The sequence below is a fragment of the Cyphellophora europaea genome, assembly GCF_000365145.1.
Source record: "Cyphellophora europaea CBS 101466 unplaced genomic scaffold supercont1.10, whole genome shotgun sequence".
NCBI lineage: Eukaryota > Fungi > Ascomycota > Eurotiomycetes > Chaetothyriales > Cyphellophoraceae > Cyphellophora > Cyphellophora europaea.
This window is the reverse complement of record NW_008481798.1, coordinates 361,615-387,579: the sequence shown is the minus strand read 5'-3', so window position 1 is coordinate 387,579 and position 25,965 is coordinate 361,615. Positions and strand designations below refer to the sequence as shown.

The 25,965-nt window shown below is 55.2% G+C and overlaps 10 protein-coding genes across 10 annotated transcripts; 6 read left to right on the top strand and 4 right to left on the bottom strand.

Moving 5' to 3' along the window:
* Positions 1 to 1,644: 1,644 nt before the first annotated feature.
* Positions 1,645 to 5,628, top strand: HMPREF1541_09232 (uncharacterized protein; the record flags this gene model as incomplete). The annotated part of the gene is made up of 1 exon (XM_008713907.1): positions 1,645 to 5,628. One exon carries the CDS (start codon positions 1,645 to 1,647, stop codon positions 5,626 to 5,628), a length of 3,984 nt encoding a protein of 1,327 aa, XP_008712129.1.
* A 580-nt stretch (positions 5,629 to 6,208) lies between these two features.
* On the top strand, positions 6,209 to 7,151 carry HMPREF1541_09231 (endoplasmic reticulum vesicle protein 25; the record flags this gene model as incomplete). The annotated part of the gene is made up of 4 exons (XM_008713906.1): positions 6,209 to 6,412; positions 6,513 to 6,639; positions 6,716 to 7,016; positions 7,133 to 7,151. The coding sequence occupies 4 exons, from the start codon at positions 6,209 to 6,211 to the stop codon at positions 7,149 to 7,151; spliced, it is 651 nt and encodes a 216-aa protein (XP_008712128.1).
* A 399-nt stretch (positions 7,152 to 7,550) lies between these two features.
* On the bottom strand, positions 7,551 to 8,650 carry HMPREF1541_09230 (uncharacterized protein; the record flags this gene model as incomplete). Its single annotated transcript, XM_008713905.1, has 2 exons — positions 7,551 to 8,275; positions 8,332 to 8,650. The coding sequence occupies 2 exons, from the start codon at positions 8,648 to 8,650 to the stop codon at positions 7,551 to 7,553; spliced, it is 1,044 nt and encodes a 347-aa protein (XP_008712127.1).
* A 648-nt stretch (positions 8,651 to 9,298) lies between these two features.
* On the bottom strand, positions 9,299 to 10,564 carry HMPREF1541_09229 (UDP-glucose 4-epimerase; the record flags this gene model as incomplete). Its single annotated transcript, XM_008713904.1, has 1 exon — positions 9,299 to 10,564. The coding sequence occupies one exon, from the start codon at positions 10,562 to 10,564 to the stop codon at positions 9,299 to 9,301; it is 1,266 nt and encodes a 421-aa protein (XP_008712126.1).
* Positions 10,565 to 12,164: 1,600 nt separating this feature from the next.
* HMPREF1541_09228 (uncharacterized protein) lies at positions 12,165 to 14,444 on the top strand (the record flags this gene model as incomplete). The annotated part of the gene is made up of 1 exon (XM_008713903.1): positions 12,165 to 14,444. One exon carries the CDS (start codon positions 12,165 to 12,167, stop codon positions 14,442 to 14,444), a length of 2,280 nt encoding a protein of 759 aa, XP_008712125.1.
* A 297-nt stretch (positions 14,445 to 14,741) lies between these two features.
* On the bottom strand, positions 14,742 to 17,564 carry HMPREF1541_09227 (uncharacterized protein; the record flags this gene model as incomplete). Its single annotated transcript, XM_008713902.1, has 1 exon — positions 14,742 to 17,564. One exon carries the CDS (start codon positions 17,562 to 17,564, stop codon positions 14,742 to 14,744), a length of 2,823 nt encoding a protein of 940 aa, XP_008712124.1.
* A 956-nt stretch (positions 17,565 to 18,520) lies between these two features.
* Positions 18,521 to 18,997, top strand: HMPREF1541_09226 (uncharacterized protein; the record flags this gene model as incomplete). The annotated part of the gene is made up of 1 exon (XM_008713901.1): positions 18,521 to 18,997. The coding sequence occupies one exon, from the start codon at positions 18,521 to 18,523 to the stop codon at positions 18,995 to 18,997; it is 477 nt and encodes a 158-aa protein (XP_008712123.1).
* Positions 18,998 to 19,501: 504 nt separating this feature from the next.
* On the bottom strand, positions 19,502 to 21,170 carry HMPREF1541_09225 (uncharacterized protein; the record flags this gene model as incomplete). Its single annotated transcript, XM_008713900.1, has 6 exons — positions 19,502 to 20,479; positions 20,531 to 20,590; positions 20,638 to 20,707; positions 20,758 to 20,797; positions 20,849 to 20,925; positions 21,013 to 21,170. The coding sequence occupies 6 exons, from the start codon at positions 21,168 to 21,170 to the stop codon at positions 19,502 to 19,504; spliced, it is 1,383 nt and encodes a 460-aa protein (XP_008712122.1).
* Positions 21,171 to 22,063: 893 nt separating this feature from the next.
* HMPREF1541_09224 (uncharacterized protein) lies at positions 22,064 to 24,020 on the top strand (the record flags this gene model as incomplete). The annotated part of the gene is made up of 2 exons (XM_008713899.1): positions 22,064 to 22,873; positions 22,923 to 24,020. The coding sequence occupies 2 exons, from the start codon at positions 22,064 to 22,066 to the stop codon at positions 24,018 to 24,020; spliced, it is 1,908 nt and encodes a 635-aa protein (XP_008712121.1).
* Positions 24,021 to 24,398: 378 nt separating this feature from the next.
* On the top strand, positions 24,399 to 25,886 carry HMPREF1541_09223 (uncharacterized protein; the record flags this gene model as incomplete). The annotated part of the gene is made up of 1 exon (XM_008713898.1): positions 24,399 to 25,886. The coding sequence occupies one exon, from the start codon at positions 24,399 to 24,401 to the stop codon at positions 25,884 to 25,886; it is 1,488 nt and encodes a 495-aa protein (XP_008712120.1).
* Between the last annotated feature and the right edge of the window lie 79 nt (positions 25,887 to 25,965).

The following is a 25,965-nucleotide window of genomic DNA, read 5'->3' as shown; positions in this document are numbered from 1 at the left end:
CCTCCCACGACTACAGTCCTCCCACGACTACAGTCCTCCCACGACTACAGTCCTCCCGCGACAAGAGCTATCAGCTCGTCCGCCCATCCAGTGCTTCTACAGCGCTGTCTCGTCCGATGAGCAACTTGTTGCAAACCCAGGAGGTCAAAGGATGTCTCGAACAAGTAGGACATGGGGCCACCAAAGGCACGAGCAACTTCGCTACAACAACTTCGAACGTAGATGTCAGTTGGCGAAGCGTCGCGCACTATAGGCAAGGATTTGGATCACCGGAGCAGTCCGCATGAGACTGCGAACGCCCAGACCTCGGGAGGTGTGAACAACTCAAAGCTCAAGTGTGAGTTGACGAAACAGTAGTGAACAAGTCTCCAGCGACGAGTTACTACCGTTGCCTAGCCCAATGTCCGAGCTTAGGAATGCAGGAGTTGTACTCTGCAGGGGACATGTTGGATGGCTGCAAGCATCCAATGTCGGATTGACGTGCAGCCATTGACGACCCGTTCACGCTGTCAAGAATTGATAGGTAGGGGTGTTGATGCTGTATCAGGTGATGTCAAAGGTGAAAGCACATCCTGAGCTGGAAAACACCCAGCCACATCAAACCCGCAAGCCAATCAGATGTGGGAACAATATGCAGCGCAGTCGGAAAGCAAACTTCAGCTGACCATCATGAATCAAAGAGCAATTCAACTTGCGAATAGACGGCTACGGCTCTCAATCATCGTGCTGCGATACTGAACATTTGACTTGTCCATCCATCCAATTTCGGCCGTGGCAACGGGATCCTGCCTAAGACATCGGCAAAGCCTTGTCTTCTCGAAGGCGACCAAGAGATCGGATCTACCTCCGCTACCCGCTAGGCCAGCTGCAAGTTCGCACCGTACTCAGGGGTCACGTTTTCTGCAGTCTGCTGTGACTCGACCCGCCAGGGCGGTGATGGTGACCGAGTTGTTGCCGTCAAGGCTACTATTCGGTTTCTTGAGATTCTGAAGCTATGTGATGCCCAGTGATGCCGGGCTCTAATAGTTGAGTCACCATCCCTGCTTAACTGGGAGGAGAGGAACTTTATTCTACGCGAGGACAGTTAGACACACTACCGACAGCCCTGGAAGTTTAGCTCAGGGGCTGGATTAGTGGGGTGGTCGCCCGCTACCAGCCACTAGTTGGCTGTAGGCAACGATCCGTTATAGGCTTGTTGTGGGCTTACCATGGGCTTGCCGATTCGCTATGCTGCTTCGAGACCTTCATGCCTGTGCTGTATCACTGAAACCATCCGGCACACTTGCGACGAAAAGGCTCCTCACAGCTGCACTCTTCCGTCTCGCTCCAACGTGTCGTCGGTGGTACCATTTATCCATCCTCATTCCTGCTCACACAGTCCGTCAATCGCTGTCTTCGTCGTCTGTAAAATCTCTGGCGCGGTTCAGCTGGGATCGTCCCAACCAGCCTCGCTTGCCAGCGCTGTGTCCACAGCCCCGCAAGTTGCCATCCACTGGCTCCGGACGGTTGACGGCATCTTGCGCTCCGGCGGAGTACTGACTGATCATTGCTGTGAGAGTCCGTACAACGATTTGATTGTCACATCACCCTTCCCGAGACCCCACAGGATCAGAAAACATGGCCTGCTGAGGCCCTATTCAAGTCATGACTACTGAGCCGCCGCAGACACCAAAACGTTCGATGCGAACAGAAGGTGTCGACATGCCTCTTCCAAGGAACCTCCGCAGCCCAAGCTCCTCCAGCGACATCCTCTCTTCGTCCGGTCGCTCCATTGCAGGAGGTCCTCTGCCCCCAGCGAATCCCAAGGCGGCCTATATCGCGCAAGGCGCTGCCGAACATCTCACTTCTACCGAGCTCGACAGACCTGTCCTTGTCGATGACAATGCGCTTGATTTGGTCAACGGCTTCCTCGACCAAATACTGTACAACCTCCTTCACATCTCCAAGTCCACCGACATCGATTCACTTCGTCATGCTGTTCCCAAGCTGCTCAAACCTCGACTTGGACAGGCTGCCGTAAATGCCGCCGATGAGGAATTGAGGGACTATGAGAAAGAGGAGGACCCAGACACATTGCAGCGGCCACCGCGTCCGGCAAGGCCCAGTGATTTTGACCTCGAACTAGCCTGGAAGTTGGCACGCTTGCGATGTATGGTGTATGCTCGTCTCGGTGATATGGAACCGGAGGACGAGGAAGATTTTCTCGAGTCCGAGCGCCTGGAAGAGCACGTTTATGGCTCTCCCATGTCCGTCGTAGCCACGTCGGCCATATTCCTCACCTCAATCCTTGAATTCGTCGGCGAACAGGCCCTCTGTAATGCCGCCCAACACGCAGAGAAGCGCCACAATTCGAGAGCAAGCCGAAAACCGGTCGAGCACAGCAGTGAGTCGGAGCCAACGATCGAGAACGAAGACTACGTCGCGCTCGAGCCTGTCGATGTGCTTCAGCTCGGCCGTGAGGGTGCGCTTTCGCGCCTCTGGCGATCCTGGAGGCGCGATACAAGAGCGTCTGAATCATTCGCCTCCCGTCCAAACACTCCTGGCTTCGTCATGTCGCCTTCAATGACCGAACCCTCGCACAGCCGCAAAGCCAGTCATGCTTCGCGCGTCGCTAAGATTCCCGAGGAGGATTCGCCGGACTCGGACTCTAATAGTCCTTCTCAAATACCGCTACCAGTCCGTGACACAGACATTGACGAAATTGAGGTTCCGGGCCTTGCCCCAGATTTCGAAGAGCGTGACGAAGCTAGAGAAGCCCGCCCTGAGATGGGGACCAAGAGACCGTCCAGCATGCTGATATTCCCTGGTTACTTCCCCTCCTCCCCTGGCCCCGCCAGCCCAACAACTCCTACCAGCCCAACAGTTCCAGAGCGTAGTGCGCTCCGGCCTAAGTATCACAGACAGAGATCGCAGTCCCTGCCCGATCTTCCACCTGCGCCGATTTTCTTCCGCCGCAGCAACAAGAAGGAATCCGCCCGTGATGCTCCCAATGACGTTGCAGCATCAGGAGTCAAGTCTGTAGAAGAGCCAGAGGAAGATGTGCCAGTCGAGCTGCCCTCAGCTAGTGAGTCACTCCAGACGTCTAGGCCAAACACGCAGCACAGCTCTCGACCCAGCGTAGTCAACGGTGCTGCCGTTGCGGCTATTGCTGGGGCACTTGGCGTCGAAGCTGCACGAGCTTCGCGCCGAGGCAGGGATCAACACGATGGATCACGCCCGCAGACGCCACGGACTAAAACCGCAGCCGAAGAAATGATGGGTACCAGTTATCATCAGCCGGTTGCCGCCAGCAATCCTGAGACACGTGCCTCCATCACCGGTCCTAGCGACTTTGAAAGCTTGCACGTACCTCAGGGAGCGCATAATGTGGTTGATGATCCCGAAGACTTGGCCCTAAGCTCTGATGATGAGCATGCTGTACAGACCCGACAGGAGGCCCGAGACTCAGGCTTTGCTGTGAGTGGAGTCGCAGGTACATCGGCAGAAGGGGGCCAAGCAGCATCCTCACCCATCAGTCCCTGGAGGAATCGCGAGGCGGCAGTATACGAGAACTCGATTGTGTCGTCTCCACGCGAAGAAGCCTCCGAATTTGACCAGGCCGATGGCGAGCGACCTCGTACTCAGGAGTCAGTCACATTCCAGCCGTCCCAGCTTGCACAAACCAGTTCCGTAGCGCGGGCTGACATGGCCGACGAGACGCCTCCCCTCCAAAAGGCGGAAGTATTCGAGGACAGCTTAGGCGGTCCTCAAAATGTCACCTCTAGCACCTCTATCCCACCGCGCATATCATCCCGCGAGCCTCACTACGGCCATTCAACTACTGCTTCGAAGTCATCGCAATACTCGCATCATTCGAAGAGTTCGTCTAGTAGTAGCAAATTGCTGGGCTTCACTCGAGATCAGAGTGGTCGGCCTCTGAAGGAGCAGCGTGCGGAGCACGGTGACAATAACCGTACACCTCATTCACGAAATGCCAGCGCCAATACTTCAAAGGTCATTCCAGGAGCGCCGTTGGGAGCTGCTACTGGTGGTACACTTGCTGCGCGGCGTGAGCACTTGCGCGTTAGGACTGATTCGGAGGAGGATGTAGCGCGGACTAGAAGTCTAGAGATATTGATCAAGAGTGGCGAGACCCTTCACTATACTCTCACTCCGGAATCAGCGCGGGCTGAAGAGGTATGTGTCGAAAGTCGTGACGCGAATTTGACTAACAAACCAAAGTTCGCTCCCTCGCCCACCAGGCCGAAGACTGAAACGCAAGATCTTGCTGACTTCTTCCGCAACACCGGTCCGCCAGGCGAACAAAGTGCTACGAGACCAACAAGCTCGAAAGGGACCAAAACGATGAACGGACTTCGATCAAATCCTGTGCAGGCAGACACTGCATCGACTTCTGTCGTACCCAAGCCTACGGAGATGCGATCTAATGAACAGTCCAACCTCGCACATTCGCGATCCCGGTCCTTTGCGGAGCCGCGCGATCCGCGACCAGAGCGCAACACGACACGCGACCTCGCTGACTATGTCCGATCTACCGGACCGGCCAACAACGAACAACTTCCCAAGCCTCTTGTAACGCACAGTAGCCAGGTCAGTCATTCAGAGACCGTAACGTCAAGCTTGAGATCCGACGGAGTGCCTCGCGTACCGGCCGAAGCGCAGAGACAGGCAAGTCTTGCTAGCGCTGCGAATCGGTCTGGGTTCCAGGCGCGTGATGCTCGCCCAACGAAAGGATCCGAGACGGCGGATCTCATCGACTTCATACGCCAGGGACCACCACGGGCTGCTGGTGAGCACCGCATCGACCGCAAAGTGGCGCCGTTCCGCACAACCATGGATTCCGATGATCTCCAAGCTCTGGCTCCGCCCGTCGATCTTGCAGGTCGTAGTTCAGTGGGCAGCAACCACGAGAGCACCGCGACCAAGTCGATGCAGGAATCGACCAATTCGCGGACGGCACTCCTCGATTCCAGTCGACAGACGCCTGTCCGAGGTCCAGCGCCTATCAGCCACGATGTGAAGCGACAAGTCATACCTGAGCAGGACAGCATGCCACCACGCACCCGACGACGAGTCAAAGATCCCTACGCTATCGACTTCAGTGACGATGAGGAGCTTGAGGCAGAGCTGGCGGCGCCGCCAAAACCTCGCAGAGAGGAGGAGTCCCTCATCGACTTTTTAAGGAATACCGCGCCGCCTCCAGGAATGACGACTCAGCCGATCCTTGCAGCGGGTGCTCGACCTCCTCAAGAAAAGACTGACCTCAAACGGTCTGTTAGTAATTCCAAATTACGGGACATACTTGGCCGGGGTGATAGCTCGGCAAAGAACGGATCTTCCGCACATGGTGCTAATGGCGCGAGAGAGGAACCTCCACATCTCCATCAACGTCCCAACGGGGCGTCAGCTGGTCCTGGCGTCCGGAAACCTAGGTTCGAGGCGCGAGAAGCCAAGACAACGGTTACTTCGACTTCAGATCTGGCCAGCTATCTGATGAATTCGGGGCCAAGCGAGTCATCGCAGTCACTAACCAACAACAACAAGAACCCCAAACTCCAACATTCGCCAGTCAAGGAACAGGCTGGATTCAGGAAGTTCTTCTCTAGAAAGGGGAGCGTGCGTAGATGAGCACACCAAGGCAAGGGCAGGTGGATGTTTATTCTTAATGATGGCGGACGGCCAGACGACAGTGTCTCTTTCTCTTGCACTCCGCAATGTTTCCTGGAAATTCGACGAGATGCAGACACGACGGTGGACAGTCTCGAGTGTATCTTGTATGCGACCTGGATAGATAGGGGCTCTATGTACACCTAGGCAAAGGCACGAAGCGAATTTCATCTTCGAGTCCAGACTACGTAATAGATCAGGTCGATCTTGGAATTCGAATAAGAATCAGGGTATCTCAAGATCCTTCCATGTCGAGCGTACAACCGTAGCCATCAAGATCAAAAGGCACGGCGCGGTTTCGTTCACCCCTTTCTTCACCGCCTTTCCCATCCGCTAGGGTTAGGGCACCCCACAATTCTGCCAGGCGACCTCCTGAACAAATGCCAGAAAGTGCCAAATGTTCGTACCCCCATCTTTCGCGACACGGCAAGCACACGACCGACGCGACCACCCTGTGTTCTTCGCTTCTACCAGTCCCTCATCCTTTCCCCTCCTCCTCTACCTGAGACTGCGCCGTCAGCCAGGCTGCTCTTCTCTCAAGATGGCGCGGTTCTTCGGTGCCCTTTTCGCCCTCCTCGCCTTCCTCCACTCCGCGCTGGCTCTGAAATTCGACCTGCTTGCGCATCCGGGCCATTCGGCGAACAACGAACGATGTATTCGCAATTTTGTCAACAGGGATACTTTAGTGGTGGTGACGGCGACGGTGGGCGGCCACAAGGGCGATGGCATGGTCGTCAACATGCATGTGAGTTGCAAATACAAGCGCTGCTCTTCAGCTGTTGGGTGGTGGTGGTGGCTACAACGATGACTAGCCTAGCATCTGCTAACGCAAAGGAACCCCACAGATTAAAGACGCAGTCGGCAATGACTACGGCCGCCCCAAGGATATCGTGGGCGAGAGCCGCATGGCCTTCACTAGTCTGGCGGACACGGCCTTCGATGTCTGCTTTGAGAACACTCTGATCGGTCGCGGTACGTCTCCCCCTCCGGACAAACCAGTCTTGCCTCCCTCAAGAATCATTCAACTAACGCTTTCCCCGCCTCTCAGTCTCCGGCACGCAACCCTCCCGCCACGTCGAACTCGACATCGATATCGGCGCCGACGCGCGCGACTGGTCCGCCATCCAGGCGGCGGAGAAGCTGAAGCCCGTGGATACGGAGCTGCGGCGCATCGAGGCCTCGGTCAACGAGATCGTCCAGGAGATGGAGTACCTGCGGATACGGGAGCAGAAGCTGCGCGACACCAATGAGAGCACCAACGAAAGAGTGAAATGGTTTGCCCTGGGGACCATGGGGATGCTGGTCGGCCTCGGCGCGTGGCAGGTCGTGTATCTGCGGGCTTATTTCAGGTATGTTGTTCACCTCCGGTCTTTGGTGTGGTGCAAGGCAAGAGGGCAACTTCGACTCCTTGGTGCAAATGGGGGGTGGGGGGATGTCGAGGTGCGATTACTAACGGCCAGAACAGATCCAAGCATCTCATCTAGATGCCCGATATCCAGGGTGCGTCAGCCCGCTTCTAGATGTGCTCTCATCTCCGCGCTACCGGCTCTGAGAGAGCTGGGAAGTGTAGGTAACGGGGAGCCCGTGTATTACGACTATACAAAAAAGCTTATGGAACAGAGAACTTGGTGACGACCAGACATTTGCCCATGAATGAAATGCTCTTAATCGTACCCACTTCTCTGTTGTCTTTGCTTGCATGTAATGAAAAGTTTTCCCGGATGACCAGGGAAAATGTGTGTGCGCCGCACAATATAGTCGTGGGACGATCGAACCAGCGGTGTTTCCTTGTCTATAATAGAACGCGACTGAGGAGGGGGCGAATAGAAGCTGAAAGCCTTTGTTTGTGTTGAGGTGAGCATCACTGTATCCGACGACTTGCGCTACTTAGACAGTAGCTGAGCGAATGCTGTTAGGAGGAGGAGGGCAACTACGCCAGGCATGAGAAGGACTCTGCCGGCACCAGACTCTTCCACGGCCTGCAAGTCAATGGCGCCCACAGCACAGACTGGCCCTTCTGTTCTTTCCTCGATCATTTCGTCCGTGGTATTGAACACCAGCTCCACCCACTGAATATCGAAAGAAGCATTTTGTCCAATATCCATACTGCCTGACCACGTCGAGTTGGCCGACCACATGTCCAGGTAAACGGCGCTGGGCGGGTCCGAGACAGGAACATGCAGATCCGTCGTGTTGGTCTGCTCATTATTGACGAAGAAGACACTCCGGCCGGGCACCCAATCGAGCCGGTGGACCAACCAGTCCGAGTATGTGCGATGCTGCGGGATGGTGTTATTGACGGTCGCTCCCGGAATAGGGATCCAATCCGGCTCGCCGCACGATGAAGGCTGGTTGGAATACTGCACGAAGGTGCCGGGAGCGCGGGTGAAGAGCTCGATGTCCGACTCTTGCGTGTCGTTCTGGTAGGTGAAGATGCCTGCGACGCCTCCAGGGGCGCCGCGGACGCGGCCCAGGACGCGGATCGAGGCCGACGTGACGTTGAATTCGGAAAAGGTGATTTCACCGGATTCTTGGTTCTCCTCGTCCACACGAGCGGTGCTTAGAGAGAGGTAGGTGCCATAGTGTTCGGACTCATTGGTGCTATTGACTGCGATAGGGGCTCAGCACCGACTGGGCGATAGTAGTGGCCTGGGAAACACTTACCGATCTCGACACGCTCCGGAATGAAGTTCACCGGTATCGAGTGCCCACCAGGTGAAGCTCGCGGGAAGTCTCGCACGTACCAGTCATCCGTCCAGGAGCTGTCGACGACTGTGCGATTTGACACGTCAGCAGCATCGCGTCGTCGGGATCTCCTATCGGTGCTGCTTGCGCTGATGTTTCTGAAGTCGTAAAATCGATAGTACTGAAAGTGGCTGCCGGCCAGGCCGTCGGTGGAAAACGCTGAGCAGTCGCTGGACTCGGCTCGCCGTCCGAGTACGATGAGGGCCGAGCACGTCAGCAGGAACAATAATGTCAACATACTGTATCGAAAGAGGAAGTTGGACAAGGTGGTAGTCGGTTGCTCTCGAAGGATTTGTTTTCAGCGTGCAGCAGCTTAAATGTGGCTGCCGGTGGGATGGTAGTACATGTGTGACAAGTAGGGCTGGCGCCCAGGCAGCTGGGCAGTCGCCATGCAACTTCGGTTGTATTTTCGCGAGCTCGACGAGCTGACAGTTGAAGGCGTGCGAGTTCCTGGCCAGTTCTGGTTGACGGGAAATACCTGCGAGCTCAACGAGCAGCTTGGCTGGGGGCGATGCGTATCACAGGAGGCCAGCAGTCAACTTCAAGCCACGCAAGGGACGCGAACTACTAGATCCAGAGATCTGTACCACCTGACAAGCCTACTGTCTCAATGTGATACCAATTTTGAGTATAGGCAGCCTCTTGGGACGAGTTGTCAGCTTGGCCTTGCAGCGCGCGTCCATTTGGTCTAGCTCTTCTCGCCTATGCGACTCTCGCATCTCCCCCCAACAAGCGATGCATGTCAGCCCCGTTGACAATGGGAGGCTGGCTGGACGTCTTATGTAGTTTCTGGCCAAAAGAAAATGTCAATGAGTGGAATCGCTACTACGCGGTTCTAAATATTGCGGGGCTCGACACTGGCCCTCCCGAGCACGAGCCTTAGCTGTTATGACAGCTGCATAGACTTGAAGTGCCTGCAGATATCCCTGCAGGCATCGTGCAACGACCGACGGGTTTGCCATCCCAGCGCACGAGCCGACTTGGAAGGCTCGGCTATACAGATTCCCACATCACCTGGGCGTCGAGCCGTCTCCTTTATTGGAATCGGCAGCCCTGACACCAGTTGCATAGTCGTGATTATGTCCCTGACAGAATGCCCAGTGCCTGTACCCAGATTGTAGACGTGATACCCGGCTGCGTAGTTGCGGTTATCCATGGCGCGCATAGCTGCTAGATGGCCTTGAGCTAAGTCACTGACATGAATGAAATCGCGAATGGCGGTTCCATCTGGAGTATCCCAATCGGTGCCAAAGACATTGAGAACCGGGATGCTGCCAGTCATGGCGGCAACCACCTTGGGCATAAGATTGCTCGCTGGAGCACGAGGATCTTCACCAAGCATGCCTGACTCATCGCAGCCGATGGGGTTGAAGTAGCGTAACGCAACAATGATCCACGACGGGTCAGAATGAGCCAAATCGCTGAGAATAGCTTCACACATCCATTTGGTCCTTCCGTATGGATTAGTGAGGCCGATGCATCCACTGCTATTGCATTGCTCCTCGAGCAGACGACCACCTTTGTTGGCAAGCTCGCCGTAGACGGTGGCGGATGACGAGAAAACCAACTTCTTGATCTTGAATTCAGCCAGAAGTTGGCAGAAATCGATCAGTCCTCCTACATTGTTCGCATAATATGCCAGGGGCTTCTGGAAAGATTCTTCAACAGCCTTATAGGCCGCGAAATGGATGACGCCGACAATTCGCGAGCGAAGCGGAGATGGCGTGAGAGCGAAGGACGGCAGGAAATCTTCATAGATGGTGAGGATGGACCGGACTTGGTCTCGATTACGATAGTCGACTTTGTAGAAGTCGAGTGATGGTGAACATTCAGTGTCTCGGAAGTAGTTGTCCCTGAGCGATTTCAGTGCGTTGAGGGTGTCTTGGTTGGAGTTTGATAGATTGTCGATGATGACGATATTCTTGCCAGACTTCAAAAGCTCCCAGCTGGTGTGGCTCCCAATGTACCCCAGACCGCCTACCACTAGAATGAAGTCGTCGTCGCGAGCGCCTGAGAAATAATCGACTTGCTCTGTCAACGGCGTACTAGTCGCACTCACGTCTGCAGGCGGAGTGCTGCAGTGGGACTCAAACTCTGAAAGACTTTCCGAGTCAGAACCAAAATAATGGATGGAAGACTGGATGGGGTCCATGTTGTTCACCTAAGGTAGCAGGAACTGGGGCAGGTGGTTTTGTGTGAAGCGTGCCTTCCCGCCTTCCCAGCGACCGAACCATGGGCTTGATATAGAACAGCATGTTGCACATGTTCCTCAGCAGCTTTTGGCTCCTGAAGCCTCTTGCCATTTCCAAATGCCGCACACCAGATGTCCAATCCCCGGGCAAAGGCAGCCACGAGACATTTTCTGCTGAACGCGGCCCGCCTGTCTACTGAACAGCGAAATTCATGATGCCGTCAAAGAAACGTCCGGTCTTAGCCCTTCGAAATTACGAGAACCGTGGCTGGACCACGTTCAATGGAGAACTCTGGACACTTGCTCAGTGCTCTCCCACCGCAGACAATGTTTTCCGAATGGCGCTCAGGCAGCCACTCACAGGTATTACAATGGTCCAGCCGTGACCTGACATTGTTGGCTCCGTTCGCGATCAAATGCGAGGATAATCAGCAGGACAGACACGTCGAGCATGAGCTCCCCAGGGCACTCGGCCAGTCGCATTCATTTACACGTGTAGTGCGTGCCCACAAAGAGACCCAGCTATCAATACTGGTGAGCGGGTGGCGGTGGCAGTGGGATCTAAAAGAGAGCAGCCCGCGTATACGAGCTTTGTGTGAGAGTGATCATATTATTGGACGGACAGAGGCTACAAGAAGCTCTTTACCAGGGTCCCTTGGTACTCAACAGTGGTCAGTCGTTAGCGAGACGACAGAATAGACTCAATAGATGCCGAACCGGTTCTAGCTTAGGCAACACCCAGGGGTACTAGTTAAGACCTTAATTTATGGGCCGCCAAGGCCTCGTGTCCAACGTCTCGGCTCGAGCAAGTGAGACCGTCGGACGACTTTGGGATGGCAGAGACTCTTGCGGCACTTGAAATTGCGTGATTCCATGTGTCACCCACGCTGAAATGAGCTTAGACAGGTACCGGATCCATGTGGCCGGCGTTGTCAATTCTTTACTCCCCTTGGGTAAGGCAACAAACCACGCACGTCCAGGTCTCATCGGCACAACACCGCTGCCTTTGGTTGCCTACTCAGCTCATCGCTCAGTCTTGATGGCGGCTTCGCTCCAATCGCGTTTCTTGTTCTCCTCTTCACCGATGAAGAGCCGTCAGACTACTGTCCTACCCATGTCTACCAGTTACAGGTACATGCTTTGGCATCGAGTCAGCTGAAAATAGCATGTCTGGATGACAGCGCTAGACAAAGACTCGAGACCAGCGTCGACCGACTCTCCCAGGATGTGGGTACAAGGCCTGGATGACTCGGTGTCTCCGGCCTGCCTGGAGGCCGCAGCCCGCGTCTGGAACAGAGCGAATACTCAGAACGCAAGGCACAAATTATCTCCGCAAGGGCAATTGTTGGCTCAGCTCCTGTATTCGGGTAGCTGGCTGGCTGGCGTTGAAACTGTAAGATCTATGTGGCAAGCAGTACGTCTTTCGACAAACCAACAAGAACTACTGTTGTGCCAACCACTTTCAGAGTGTCTTTCTCTGTCCATTCCTCGCTCTCATTAGTCTTTCGTTAACAACTTTGCCGTTCATTGCACCTGGTAAGATCCTGGAACCTCAATATTCATGGCTTCCAGCACGCTTTCATTTCGATCCCTGTTCAAATCCTCAAGATCTCGTAGAGTCTTGCAAAAGCGCTCCTCTGCCCAGACAGACTCGATTTCCCCACCATCGACTTGGGCACAAGTGCCGTCTTCGGAGCGTGTCGATGGAGCCGCTGATTTCCAAACATCAATATGCGTTGACAACGCGGATGACCCCTTTCGAGATTCCGAACTCGCTGCTGGACCCCAATACGGTGTGGATTCAAGAGCACCTTCAATACTACAAGGCTACGATGAGATCTCACTTGCGCCATCACGGCCGGAGTCTGCCTACTCGCCTTGTTCCAGCCGTGAAGATCTCTCAGCTTCCTTCGAGCATGTACCATTGAACCCCGCTAGATCCTCCCGTCCCTCTATCTGGCGAAGGGCCAAGAACGCATTCCAGCGCCAGTTCGACCTGCGAGGCTTCCTGCATCTTTTAGACTTTCGTCCCTGGTTCTGGCCCTTCACGTGGAAGAAGTACTTTGTGCTGCTCTTCCTGGCATGCATCATTGCCGGCATCGTCATCTCGGACCACTACACCAACTGGCTCGAAACGTCCCTGCGCATCACACGATCGTATATGTTGCCAGTGCTGATCATCTCCGTCTGTGCCGAACCAATCATCATCATGATCGCGCTGCCGGTGGCCAACATGCCAGATATTCCTGCCGAGGAGGTCGCAGCGAACCTCAACTTAGCACCAGATGAGGAAGACGCTGAGCAGAGTCGGGAGCCACTGTCGGGGCCTTTCGAGACAGCGATGGTCTTTCCTTGCCACGACACGGACTTTAGGGTGATGAAGACAACGATAGACTCCTGTCTGCCGCACTTCAGACCAAGGGACATCTTCATCGTCGACAACGGCAGATCCAAGTATCCCACCCACCCCAAGGGTAGTTTCCGCGCCTACATCCGCAGCCTTCATCCCGAAATCAACTACATGTGGTCTCCAATCGGGAGTAAGAACGCCGCGCAGTTTGTGGGCTCCTTAGCGGCTCGACAAAAGGGCTACAGATACGTCATGACAGCCGACGACGACGTCTGCATGCCCAAAAACTTCAAACCACCAACCGACCTACTCGACGACAAATTCCTCGCCGTCGCATATCCCATCAAGGCCATGGACGCCAAATGCCAGTCCTCGCTATGGGTCACCGCCTGGCAAGACGTCGAGTACCGCCTCTCGGGCCTCGCCAAACTGGCCGAAGATCGGCTCTGCGGCGTGCAATTCCCCCACGGCGCGGGCTGGTTCGTCGAGATCGACACGCTGATCGAACTCCTGGAGAAACATCACCCGATGGACTTCATCGCCGAAGACTGCCGCGCGGGACTCGGCATCAGCAAGATGCGCAAGGGCATCCGCCTGGACGCGCGCTGCTTCCTCGCCACCGAAGTCCCCGCCACGCTCTTCGGCCCAGGCCTCAACTGGTGGAAGCAGCGCCAGAAATCGTGGGAGATGGGCCGTCACGGCCTCCTCTTCGCCTACCTCGGCCAACTACTCTTCGCCCTGCCCCCGCGCAAGACCCCGCAGGGCATCCTCTGGCACAAGCTCAGCTTCGCCTACAACATCTGCTGCATCCTCATCGACTGGCTGCGCATCCCCACCATCGTGGCCCTAGGCCGCTCCGCCGAATGGTGGCGCAACGCCATCCTCCTCATGCTCTTCTCCGCCGTCCCGCCCATGGCCTACAACTACTGGAAATGCCGCCGGCGCCGCGACATGCGCGCCCCCTTCTGGGCCGCCCTGACCTATCCCCTGTACAAGCAGCTCTACACGCTCGTCAGCATCATGGGCGCCGTCCGCTGGGCCGGCTACTATCTCGGCGGCCACACGCGGTCGAAACCTATACGGCAGATGCTCAAGGAGGGGGATTGGCGCTGCTTCTGGCTCGACCCGCGCTTCAGCGAGAACCCGGCCTATCTTGCCGACGAGGCTGAGGCACTTGCGGCGGCGACGACGACGACGACGACGACGACGACGTTTGCGGGTAAAGGCGTTGAAGCGGAGAAGCCGTCGAATGCACCGGTGGCGGTGCCGGTGTCGGTGATAATGCCAATATCACAGCACGAACAAATTTGCTACTGCGACGGCGAACATCGCGATCCGTTTAGTGACGAGAACGCGATCGTTGTTACGCCGCCGCCGCCGCCGATGATCCCGCGATCTCCAGAACGGGTGTACAGCTCGTCGCCGTTGGCGAGGTCGTCGGCGTCTTTGCCATCTGAGAAGACGACGCAGGGTAGAGCGCCGCCTTGGTAGACGTGTTGATAGATGCGTATTAGTCCTCATGGGATGTCAGATTAGAATGTTCAGTTCCTTGTTCAGTTCAAACACTGAGCTCTTCTCAACTCTCGGGCAAGCACTGGCACGGAGCTTCACCCGGGAGCAAGGACAGCCAGGATGGAAATTCAAGGTCGTGCTAAGCATCTTAGCCGGAAAACACTGTACAATAATGCAAACGCTGCGCATGCCTCGGGGGTATCTTTCTTTTAGTCCGTTGAGGCCGCCTGAAGTAACACTACCTCACGTATACCATCAATACATCTATATGCCACATCACCGCTCGAGCATGACCAGGGCCGCCCGCAACCTTTCCGCCCCTTCTCTTAGCAATTCCCACTTTGCGTCCCGGAAAGCGAACTCAAGGGTCCTGAGCAGGCCCACGACATTGTTGCGGCCCGCCTTGATGGTCTCCAGCTCTGCAGGTCCAACGGCACTGCCAATGGTTTGAAGATAGAGCTTCGCCTCCTGAAAGTTCTGCGCCTGTGTCTGCGGATCGGTGCTCCAGTCCAGGTCGGTGGGGTGTGGTGAGGGGCTCGTGCTGGTGAGACTCTGGATGGAGGGCCGTTGGCCGGACGCGATCGTACCATTGGCAGGGCGAAGCAGGTGCGCAGGGAATGGTCGTAGCAGGCCGTCCGTCATGTAGCCCCAGCAGAAGACCATTAGGCCTGCGACATATAGCGTCCAAGGACGATGCGTGAGGTTATCGTCACGGGCTACATAAGCATTCATCTCGCCGTCCGGACCCGCTGTAGATTTCGGCAATAGAGTTTCTCGGAGTAGCTGCAATGCGTGCCAGACTGCTGTCCGGCCTCCCGGGCTCTTGATCCAAGCTGAAATGTTGTTCTTTGTACGCTCACGGTCAGTATCGGCGATAGGTCGACCAAGGTTATATCTCGCCCCAGCGAAGATCTGCAAATCGCGGAAGTCCACGTGCATTGCCATATGCGCCAGATGCCACAAATTGGTCGCAACGATCACATTATCGTTGTCGCTTGCGCTAGTCTGGGCGGTCGTCTGCCAAGGCAACGCAATCCGTTGCATATGCGCACGAGACTCTTCAAAGTCCTTCTTCCAGAAGTCAAACGACTTCATTAAGGGCTCACGCCAGCCGGAAGGAAGTGTTCCCATGACTCCGCCCATACCTCTCGACACGCCCAGGACAGACATCTGGAGGTCGCGCTGCTGCATGTGCCAGGATATCGACAGGAGCCCAGCCATGAGAACCATTCGCCCGAAGGGGTTGGTCCGCACTTTCCGGCCGGTGAGAATCTTGCGAAGTGCTTCGGTGAAAGTAGGAGGCTGTACGCCATTGGCGTGCAAGGAGGCTTCAACACGGGCCACTTCTGCCGCCGAGGTTGCAGACCAAAGCGCATCATCACATGGCAATGGAAGGCGAACTTCATGTACGACCATCATGGCGGCGTGGCCGAACAAGGTTGCCGATAAAGCATCGAGGTAGAAGGCTGCGAGAGCGGCTCGGTGGGTGGCTTCGCTCTGGATCCAGCGTCCCCACCATTGCTCCGGCGTGGTGGCACTGCGTGAGACGTCGTGGGGGAGACCGCTGTCGATAAGAGCGGTGCCGCGGCGCATCAACGTTATTGTAGTGGCTGAGTGGATGTGGGCACGCTCATGGATAAGACGGCTCGCACTGAGCTTTTCGTACACTTCAAGCAGCAACAGCGTTTGGAAAACCCATAGCTTTGCAGGAGGCCTAAAGTCTGGATCTTTGAAGATCTGCCACCGGAGATGCCAGGCGATGAAAGCGGCGAATTTGGCGGCACCTGAGGTGACGCTTCGACCGTGGGCCTTGTTTAGGTATGAGGCGCCGATAATCATGATCGCGAGCAAGAGGTACGAATGGGTCTGGTCGGCCGAGAAAGTTGGTTGATGCAAGACTGGGATCTGTTCATGGAAGTGAAACCAGTATGAGCCGATGTAGTTTTGCAGCGACCGCATACTCAGAACATGGTCTTCTGAGTCTTGATCTCCACCCAATACCGCATCGCGAAGCTGCGCTATATCTACCGCGTCGTCCTCGGTGAATCGCAGCTCTATGAGGGCAATCAAGGTCTGGCGCTTGGCCGGAGAGAGGAGATGGCCTGTCGTCGAAGAGATTGCTGCTGATCCGAGGTCTGCCCGGGTGTGTGGCGACATGTTGTCATATATGTTGTCCATGCCACTGTCATCGAAGTATGTGGGATAGATTTGACTGCCGAATCCATCGGCCGCAGTCATGAGTCCAAGGCCACCGAAGCCACCTGACATGGTGTTGACATCATCGAAGAGCCAATTGGTGAATTCATCCCTCATTGAGATGGGAGACTCGTTGAAGACGGCGGACCCTGAGGACGGAAGCATGTCACGACCGTTCGTGCTGGCATCCGTCAAGCGTCGCGGAGGAGCTCCAGAAGATGAGACACTTAGATCAACCAGATCTCGGGATCTTTTCCTACCTGCGAGGGAACTTGGTTCGGGAGGTCTGGTAAAAACAGATGGCTTGTCATATTCCCGATACTCAGGCGACTTTTTCAGTGCATCAAGTGTCGAGGTTGACGAGGTGTATGTAGGCTGGGCACTAGGGTTGTTGAGAATATTAGGGTATCGACTTGGGGTTGAGATGTGGCCAGATCCATCGTTCGTTGTAGGTCGGGAAATATCGCCGGCCGGAAGGGTACGAGCACGCTGGTAAGAGGAGTTGTTGGCCGAGCCCAGGGCAACGAGAGCACTGATCTCATCGGTATCAGACGAGTGGCCAGCAGTGGTGACGCTATGGCGGGCGTCGGAAGGGGCCGACTCCTGACGAGCACGACTGAAATGGCGCTCTTGATGTCTGTTACATAGGTCTTGACGGACGAAGGTTCTGGTGCATCCCGGATAGTGGCAGCGGAAGATTTCCTTTGGATTGTGGTTTAGCTGGTGACGATAGAGATGCTCTGCTCGGGAATAGTCGCGATTACAGCCGGCGAAGGTGCAATGATACCTTCGCTTTTCGCCGTGTTTAGGCCTCTTTGAATCCTCATCAAGTTGATCGCCTACTCTATTCTCCTCAGAGTAGTCGCCGGCGTTGCTTGGTGTTGTGGGTTCCACAGAGTCCATGGCGTAGGGTCAGCGATGCATTGCTTGGGAAAGCAGATTCGATGAAGGTAGTCCCCAGTTTGCGAATGCGGAGGTAGCACAAGCAAGTAGGCCAATCCACTTCCCGGAGCCCCTTCGGTTCGGCAGCTGTGATTTCGCTGTACGATATTTAGCCTGAAGCTGAACTACCGATAAGTCAGGGTCCTGGAGCCTCGTCACGGAAGGGCCACGTGTAGGGGCCAATCGGGCGACAGTTGATCAATAATGGGCCGAGGACGCGGGTCTTGGGGGCGAGAAATCGCGTTTGAGGGAGCGTATCTAGTACTAGACTGTCGCGAAACTGATGAATGAGTTGCAAGATGCGGAGGAGCAAGACCACTATGGCGGCTGAAGGGAGAGGAGAGGAGGAGAAACGCGTAGTAGCTGTGGGTGTATGGAGTGTGTGGGGGAGCAAGCCTACACTCCTCCGCGGGGTGGGGTACTAGTACAGCAGGTGCATCGCTTCGGGCAGGTGGGATCGGATGTGGGGAGAGCTGCCACCTCGCCTATTGTCAGGCACAATGGCTCTTGGTATGCTGCAGAGTTCAACAACACCTTATGATGCGCGCGAATCGAGTACACGAGGCAAGAGGGAAAAAAACAACTCAGCCTAGCCACCAGGGTTTGGCTGCTTCGCCCCTCTTGCAGGACCGCCAGCCGTTCCCGTGGGGGCCTGGCGTCGTAATGATACCGAACAAGTGGACTGCAGTGGCGCACGTTGGTGGACCTGGGATGGCTACAGACCTCGCAACACTCGCGAATCATCACGCAATCGTCTGTCAAGATTCACAGGTTACACCTGTGTGCTAATAGCGGCTGACCTGCAGTACAACAGGGCAACTGGCCGGCACTGTATAAATCGACGTCCCTGGTCCGTAAGCCTGCTTGCGTCCCTGCTACCTTGTTCCATCACCAGTCCCCTGCTCGCTGCAAACATCATGGCTGACGGGGAACGCTATACCTTCGCCAACGCAGCAGCCGCCCCAGCCGGCATTGCTGATACCATTCGCACCATGATCGAAGGTTGGGACGCCATGGGCGAGTCTTGGCGGGAAGTCTGCCACCCCGACATCGACTTCACGCTCGGCAATATACATACAGTTGGTGTAGATGCCGCAGCAGCGTCGCGTGCCAGCACTTTTCACCCAACCAACGGTCCATTGACCAATGTATCGCACGTTCTCAAAGAACTGTATCCCAAAGCAGGACACCCGGATGGCGCAACCCAAGACGTCGTCTTCACTGGTACCGTCACATACACCGTTCTGGGCGGCAAGGATATGGTAGAGGATTTCGCCACCTTCTACCGGCTGTTGAAGCAAAGCGAGGGGACGTACAAGATCAAGACGGCCAGGATCTACATCAACACCGTTGCACTAACTCAAGCTATGGCAGAGCTGCAAAAGCAGAGTTGAGCGGGCGCGGCCTTGTGCTGCAATAGTCAAGGAGCTGTCTCACGGAGACCAGTGCTGCGAGTGTTTGACGGTACAATAAGTAAGTGACAAGCTGGAGCACACGTAAACATAACCCGGCAACATACGAGCTGCTGCTGGGGAATAAGACCTGGTCGATTTCGAAGCATAATCAGCATAGGCGCTTAGGGGTTCCAGCGTCGCTAAGACAGCCGGACTGTCCTAGAAACAAGAACCATCATATCCAAGCCATTATACGTCGTCCTCTGTCTAATGGTTGATGCTTTGGGGGGAAAGGCGAAACGAGTTTGTGTTGGCGCTATCCCTGCTGCTGGTCAAGGTTCGAGTAATGTACTCCCACTTACCATTTGCGACCTGAAGAAGCATCTCCGAAGAGCATGTATGTAAAATCATGTCAGGTCTATCCTCTATCGTTCGCCTGTTCTGTGCCTCTTGCCTGGAGCCCGCCTCTTCCCTGTCCTTATGCAATTCGATTACACGAATGAATTATGCAGCCGTAACCTCTGGTTCTTTAAGTTTGAAGTCCTTGGATTGCAAGCCCTGCATCAGCTGCTTGCCTTCTTCATTCAAGTGCGGTCGACCTTCTGGGTCTGTTATCTCTTGGAAAAACCTAGGAGCCCACGGCTTGCCCGCGGCCTTACGTTCGGCGGCTTTATCGCGCTGATTCTGTTCGATCGTCTGCTTGATGCGGTTGGCGTCGGCGAATCGCTTCTCCTGGATGGCGGCGGTCAAGTCCTTCCAAAATTTCCGAGATTCGTTCACCAGTTGCTCTTCCTCAGGAGGGCAGAGTTTCGGCACCGGCATCAGGGGTGACACATCCATAAGGAGATTGCGGGCACTGGGATCCTTCTCCGCCTTTTTGTCTCCCGCGAGCCAGTAGAAAATTTGTTCTTGCCAGCAGCCGTCAATCTTGGCCAAGACGTCTTTGTCGGGAACGTCTTTGATGCGTGTATACTTGTCGTTCTCTGGGTCATAGCGGAAGACGACGCCAAAGACCTTGTTCTGCGCTCTTCCTAGCCATCCCTCTTCGGCATAGGTGAGAATTGTTTTGATCTTGGACTGAGGACAAGTAATGTAGCAGGTGTCTGAAACTGATATGTACAGCGAGCCCTTCAGAAGCCCGCTGAGATTCGCGGCGGGGTGGGTAAGCTGGTATTCTTCGCCCGTTTTCTCGAGTTTGATATAGATACCCTGGTTAAAGTTGCCGGCGATGACTCGTACCGCGGTGCCGGTGAACTTGGCGGAGAGCTGATCGTAGCCGTAACCGACGATGCCTCGCTCCGGGCATTCCATATAGTAGGCAGAGACTGGGGGATGATGTGATGTCTGCTCGGTCATGTAGGATAGTGTTACGGGCTGCTCAAGATTCTGCTTGGATTTATCGAGCGGATCTGCGGGCGCTTGGGGAGGCGCTTTGGCTGGATCTGTGAAGGCACCAGCATCGGCATTGAGCTCCCAATTACACTGCGGCACAGTCAGGCAATGGCATCAGGCAGCCATATGGCAAGCACGTACTCGGAAGAACTCGCCCAAGACAGAGTTGTAAGGCTTGCAAGGCTTTCCCTTGACGTATTTCTGTTCATGATCAGTACCGAGTCACACGCGCACGACGGCCTGCGAACCAGGTCTTTGGTGAACCAGAAGCGGAGGACTTCCAGCATGCGCCCGAGCTCACTGTCGGACTGTCCAATGCTGCAGAACCTCATCAGCGTCCAATTACCGGCAAATTAGCAGTGGCATACCTGATGAAAGTCTCGGGCCGGTCCAGGTAGTGCCAGTATTCTGATCATGGATCAGTTATTTTTCCACAATATCACCACTTGTTAACCCCACCTAAGTTCGGAATTGGCTCGATCAGCTGTGCGGGTAGACTAAAGCGCACAGCGGCCATATCAGGTACACCGATGAACCTGTAGCCTGGTTGTCAGCCAGTGTGTAATGGCAGGGACCATCATGGTAAGAGGCACGGATGCCTATCTTGCTCTTGGGGGACGTACTTCCGGAGCAAGCCCAGGAACAGCTTGAGTCGCGACGAGTCATCTTGAGGCTTATCGGTGACTGCGACTGTGGCAGGCGGTGTCGAGAGGGCAGTAGGAGTGCCCGGACGGGAGGGCTCTCTCGAGTTGACGACGGTGGATGTAGGAGTGTCTGTCATGATCGCGCCCCCAGATGAGGGACGACACAGGTTGAGGAGGGCTCAAGGCAGGGTCAAGATTCTCAAGGAGCCCTCGTGGTAGCAGCAGTGGTAGAGATTAGGCGCCTGAGCAGCAACTTGATGATATGAGAGGCACAAGAATACGGATATTGAACAATGGCGGTGCTTGGGTGTGAGCGAATCAGTGGTCGATGCAGCCGCGCGTGCAGTTGCAGGTTCGCAGTGCGGTGGGACGCTGGAATGCGGGCGATAGTGACGCAACTTCATCGGGAAGCGGCTGCGTGGTGGCTCGGCGTGATCCTTACCTACAAATTAGGGATTCTTAGGGGGGCAATTATGCGACCAAGATGATGCGCTGGCGAAACGATCCGAGCTGTTCCATGCTCATCAATATGCACCAGCCTGAGTGTGCCGCTGACAACTGACTCAGCCCATTGGTGTATCACGATGTGAAGGCGAGTTGCTGCTGGGACACCGACGGCGGTGTTATGCTTGTCCCGATATAAGCCTATGTCCACGTCTTGGTGGCAGAAATTACAGTGCAGCGATTAGCTACCGCAAGTCGTCTAGGCTAGGTACCTGGTTTTATCCTGCATGCCAAACACCAGGCACCGTTTTCCATAGCTGCAACAGCCCCTAAAGATGAACATATCCGACACTTGCACAATGGCTGCTTCCGACTGTCGAATACGAGTTTCCAGAACCTTAGCTCAGCCACTTTCGCTCGCCTCGTGGTTGGAAGCAGCTATTACCACCCCCCCGCATTTTCGCTATCTACCTTACTGAACCGGACCCTCAGAAGTCAACGGTCACCTCCGGCCTTCCGCTGACCGCGTGCTCGCTTCTTTGCCCTGAGTCAACGTCACGCCAACCCATCTCTAAATGCACGTCCAATGCCTTTTGAGATGGATCGTTCCTTTCCACAGATACTCAATCCATCCTCCAGCAGCGTTGCCCCAAATGGACCCAAGGCTAGCCTTGAAGCCGCTCGCCAACCCATTGACCTCTCCGTTACAGATTCATCTCAGGCTCCAGACGCAGACTCGTCACGCAAGAGACCTGCATCTCGGATCAAGTCATCTTATCCAAGAAAACGAGCAATTCAAGCCTGTCAGAAATGTAGGGTGAGAAGGACGAAATGCGACAATCTTCGGCCCACCTGCTCATCATGTCTCGATCTCGGGGTCGAATGTAACTATTCCGAGGGAGATCCATCTAGCTACGATGCAGCCAGTCTTGCCATCCTGGAGAAACTGAGCACCATTGAGCAGCTGCTGAAGCCTGACGACCGCCCTCCTGCGCCTCCACCGCGGGCAGCGTCCACTCGTTCAAGTGACCTCGCCGAGTCTCCTGTCTCCCACGTCAAGTCACTCAGCTCACCTAGCCTGGAACGCACCAAGGAAGCAGCTCCTTATCACATGAGTATAGAACGAATGCTTGCCTGGCCAGTATTCCAAGACCTGGACCCGTGTCTGGATCTGAGATGTCTGCTTAATGCCAGCAACGACAGCCAGTCCCAAGCGACTTTGGCAGCGACCATGGCAGCGACCAAGTTTGATCCAAATTGGGACGATGAGCTGGTCAAGAATTTCATGGATCAAGTTTACATCTTTAATCCAATAGTCGAGGAAGCCAAGATCCAAAAGTATGTCAGGGATGCTCGTTTCAATGGCATCGGCAACGATGGCCCTGCTTGTCTGCTAGTAAGTTCAATCGCTGTGTGTTTCAAGGTCTATTGCCTGACAAGATAAGCTTCTGATACTCGCGCTTGGTGCCTTATCTGGATCCTCCCCGCCTCGCCCGCCAGCAGATGCTTCAGAAAGCCGTCAGCAGCCTTACTTCAAGCGTGCGGAATCTTACTACGCTGCTGCGCAGCAGCGCATGGGCATGCTGCTTAGCCAGTCCGGTATCGTGGAGGCGCAGTGCTTCTTCTACGCTGGCGTCTATCTCATGTCCACCATCAGACCACTGGAGGGCTGGAAAATGTTTGTGCAAGCCCTCGCCTCCTGTCAAGCATTCTACGGCGGCATCGAGATGACTAGCAGAGATAATGATCGTGACAAGCGACTGCGGGAGTCGATTTACTGGACCTGCTTCAAGTCCGAACTGGAGGCTCGTCTCGAACTCAACGTCACGGATGCCTCAGTCTGGGATTTGCGATACCCAGCGTTCTTTCCCTCGCCACCAAACGAATTGAGGTCTAGATCGCAGACAGAAATCGTCTGGTACTACTTCTTGGCCGAAATCGCCCTGCGTCGTCTTGCAAATCGCATTCTCAACTACATCTACTCCACCAAGCCATTCGAGTCTGGCTCGGCTCGTGCAATCGACATGGCGGAGCAAATTCCAGCTTTTGAGCAGCAAGCTGCTGATTGGGTACGCTCGCTGCCACCCTCGTTGTCACTAGACAAAGTTGGACAACGCTCACCTGGCGAGTCAGATCTGCATCAGACTCTCAGATTCATCCTCGAGGGTGAACTTTTGGACTGTTACGAAATGATGTATTGGCCTTTCATTGCCAGCGCTATCAATGCCAGTCCGGAAGCAAATCATGCGATAAACAAAGAGTTCACGCGTAAAGCACTCGATGTGGCTGTGCAAAGGATCGAAAAGAATGAGCCTGGCTTCTACTATCGGCATCACGGCACATGGGCGATGCTACGGTCGTGTACGCGGAGTGGCCTCGTCCTTCTGGCTGCCAGCAGGTCTTCAACTGTAAGGCATTTACTGCCGACAAGCTGGCGTCACGCCGTGAGCAAAATCGTTGATATGCTTCGCTTTTGGAGGTGGGAGTCAGAAGATGTGGCAGACCGGTTAATACTGATCGAAACTATGCTGCAGGGAACCTGAAGCCAAATTGCGACCACCTGGCCTTGAAGTGTTTGAGAGGATGAGTGCAACTCGGAGGTTGCCTCGTCAGGCAATCAGCCGAGGCAGCGAGTCTCCCCGCATCCCGACACCCCGCATCCTTCTGTGGCCGGGTCTACAGTCTTTCATTTCCCACATCCGCAAGTCAACATCTCTGACCTCTATTCTGCAGGATCGGAGCGTTGTATTCCGAATAGGTTGCGCAACATTTCCGACATCGGTCATACAGTTCTCCTCCTGTCGTGTCGAGGGATTTTCGGTGAATGATATACTGTATCTCTCAACCTTCTGATAGTCGATAACATACAACATATTCGCTGAAAAGCTTCTCCCGCTCGGCGCGCCATGACAAACCTCAACATGTCTACCAACGGCACGCATGCAACCAATGGCCATGCCACGAATGGCACGGAGTACTCTCTCAAACCAGGTCTGGCCAACTCTCTTCCCATCACCTCCATCATCGCGCAATGGGTCTCCACAACTACCACCGCCTCACTGAATTCTAGCATGCGCAACAAGCTCTCCGACCTCCTCCTCGATATGGTCGGCATCAGCGCGGCGGCAGCGCAATCTTCCGCTTCCACCCCAGCAATTGTTGCTGCAATCACCTCCCTCTCACCACCGGGATCTGGAAGCTGCACAGTGTTGACCAAAGGGTCCACGTATCCAGCACACATTGCTGCACTGCTCAACGCGACATTTGGACATTCATTGGACTTTGACGACACTCACGCCGCCAGCACTCTGCATCCCGGAGTCTGCGCCATCTGGGCAGCAGTTGCGCAAGCGGAGCTCTCTTCCAATACGGACGTCGACCGCTTCCTTCTCGCTGTCAGCGTTGGCTATGAAATTACCTGCCGCCTGGGGACCGAGCTTGGCTACAGCGCGTACTCGCGCGGCTTCCACAATACCTCGACTGCCGGCGTCTTCGGAGCTGTAGCTGCCATCGCGGTGCTCAAAGGGTTGCCCGCGCCGACAATCGAGATGGCATTTGGACTTGCGGGCTCGCGTGCGGCAGGCAGCATGCAATACCTCGACAATGGGAGTCACAACAAGCGTTTGCATCCTGGATTCGCATGCCACGACGCGTTCGTCTGTGTTGCGCTGGCGGAGCAGGGCGTTGTGGGCGCGACGCGAATCTTTGAAGGGAAGATGGGGTTCCTGAATGCATACAGTCCGAACCAAGAGAAGGATTTGAGTCGCATTATCAAGGACCTGGGTGAGGAATGGGTGTTTGTGGAAACAAGTCTCAAACCTTTCCCTGCCTGCCGCATGACGCACGGAGGAATCGAAATGGCGGACAAGCTGGCTAACAAGCGGCGCCAAAAGGGGATCACGAGCAATGCGGACCTCGTCAAGGACGTAAAAAGCATTGAGGTCAGGTTGAGGACTGCCAATATGAGTCTCGTTGGAGATCGGACGGAGAACAAGGTTCACCCGAAGGCGGAGGTGGATGCTCAGTTCAGTGCGTACTTTCAGGTCGCGCATGCTTATCTGTGGGGAAGTCAGCAAGGCGTCAAGGCATATGGGCGACTGGGCGATCAGGATGTGTCGGCCTTGTGTGACAAGATCAAGTGTGTGGTGGATGATGAGGATCCAGGGTTGTTGGGCATGGGATCAAGAATCATCGTTGATTACGAGGATGGATCCAGAGAAGACACAACCATCACGGAACCGCTGGGTGAACCGTCGCATCCATTCGAAAGGTCTGCCGTCGAGCTGAAGTTCAAAGGGTGCATGGAGCCCGTCTACGGCCCTAAAACAAGTCAAGAGGTGCTGAAGATGGTTGATGGGATTTCGAAGGGACAGGGAAGTGTTACAGAACTGATGAAGCTCTTGGCTTGATTTTGCAGATGCTCAAACTGGTTTCCCCGCAGATAATGAGACTGTCGTCCACGTTGAAGGAAGTTGTGGATATCATTAG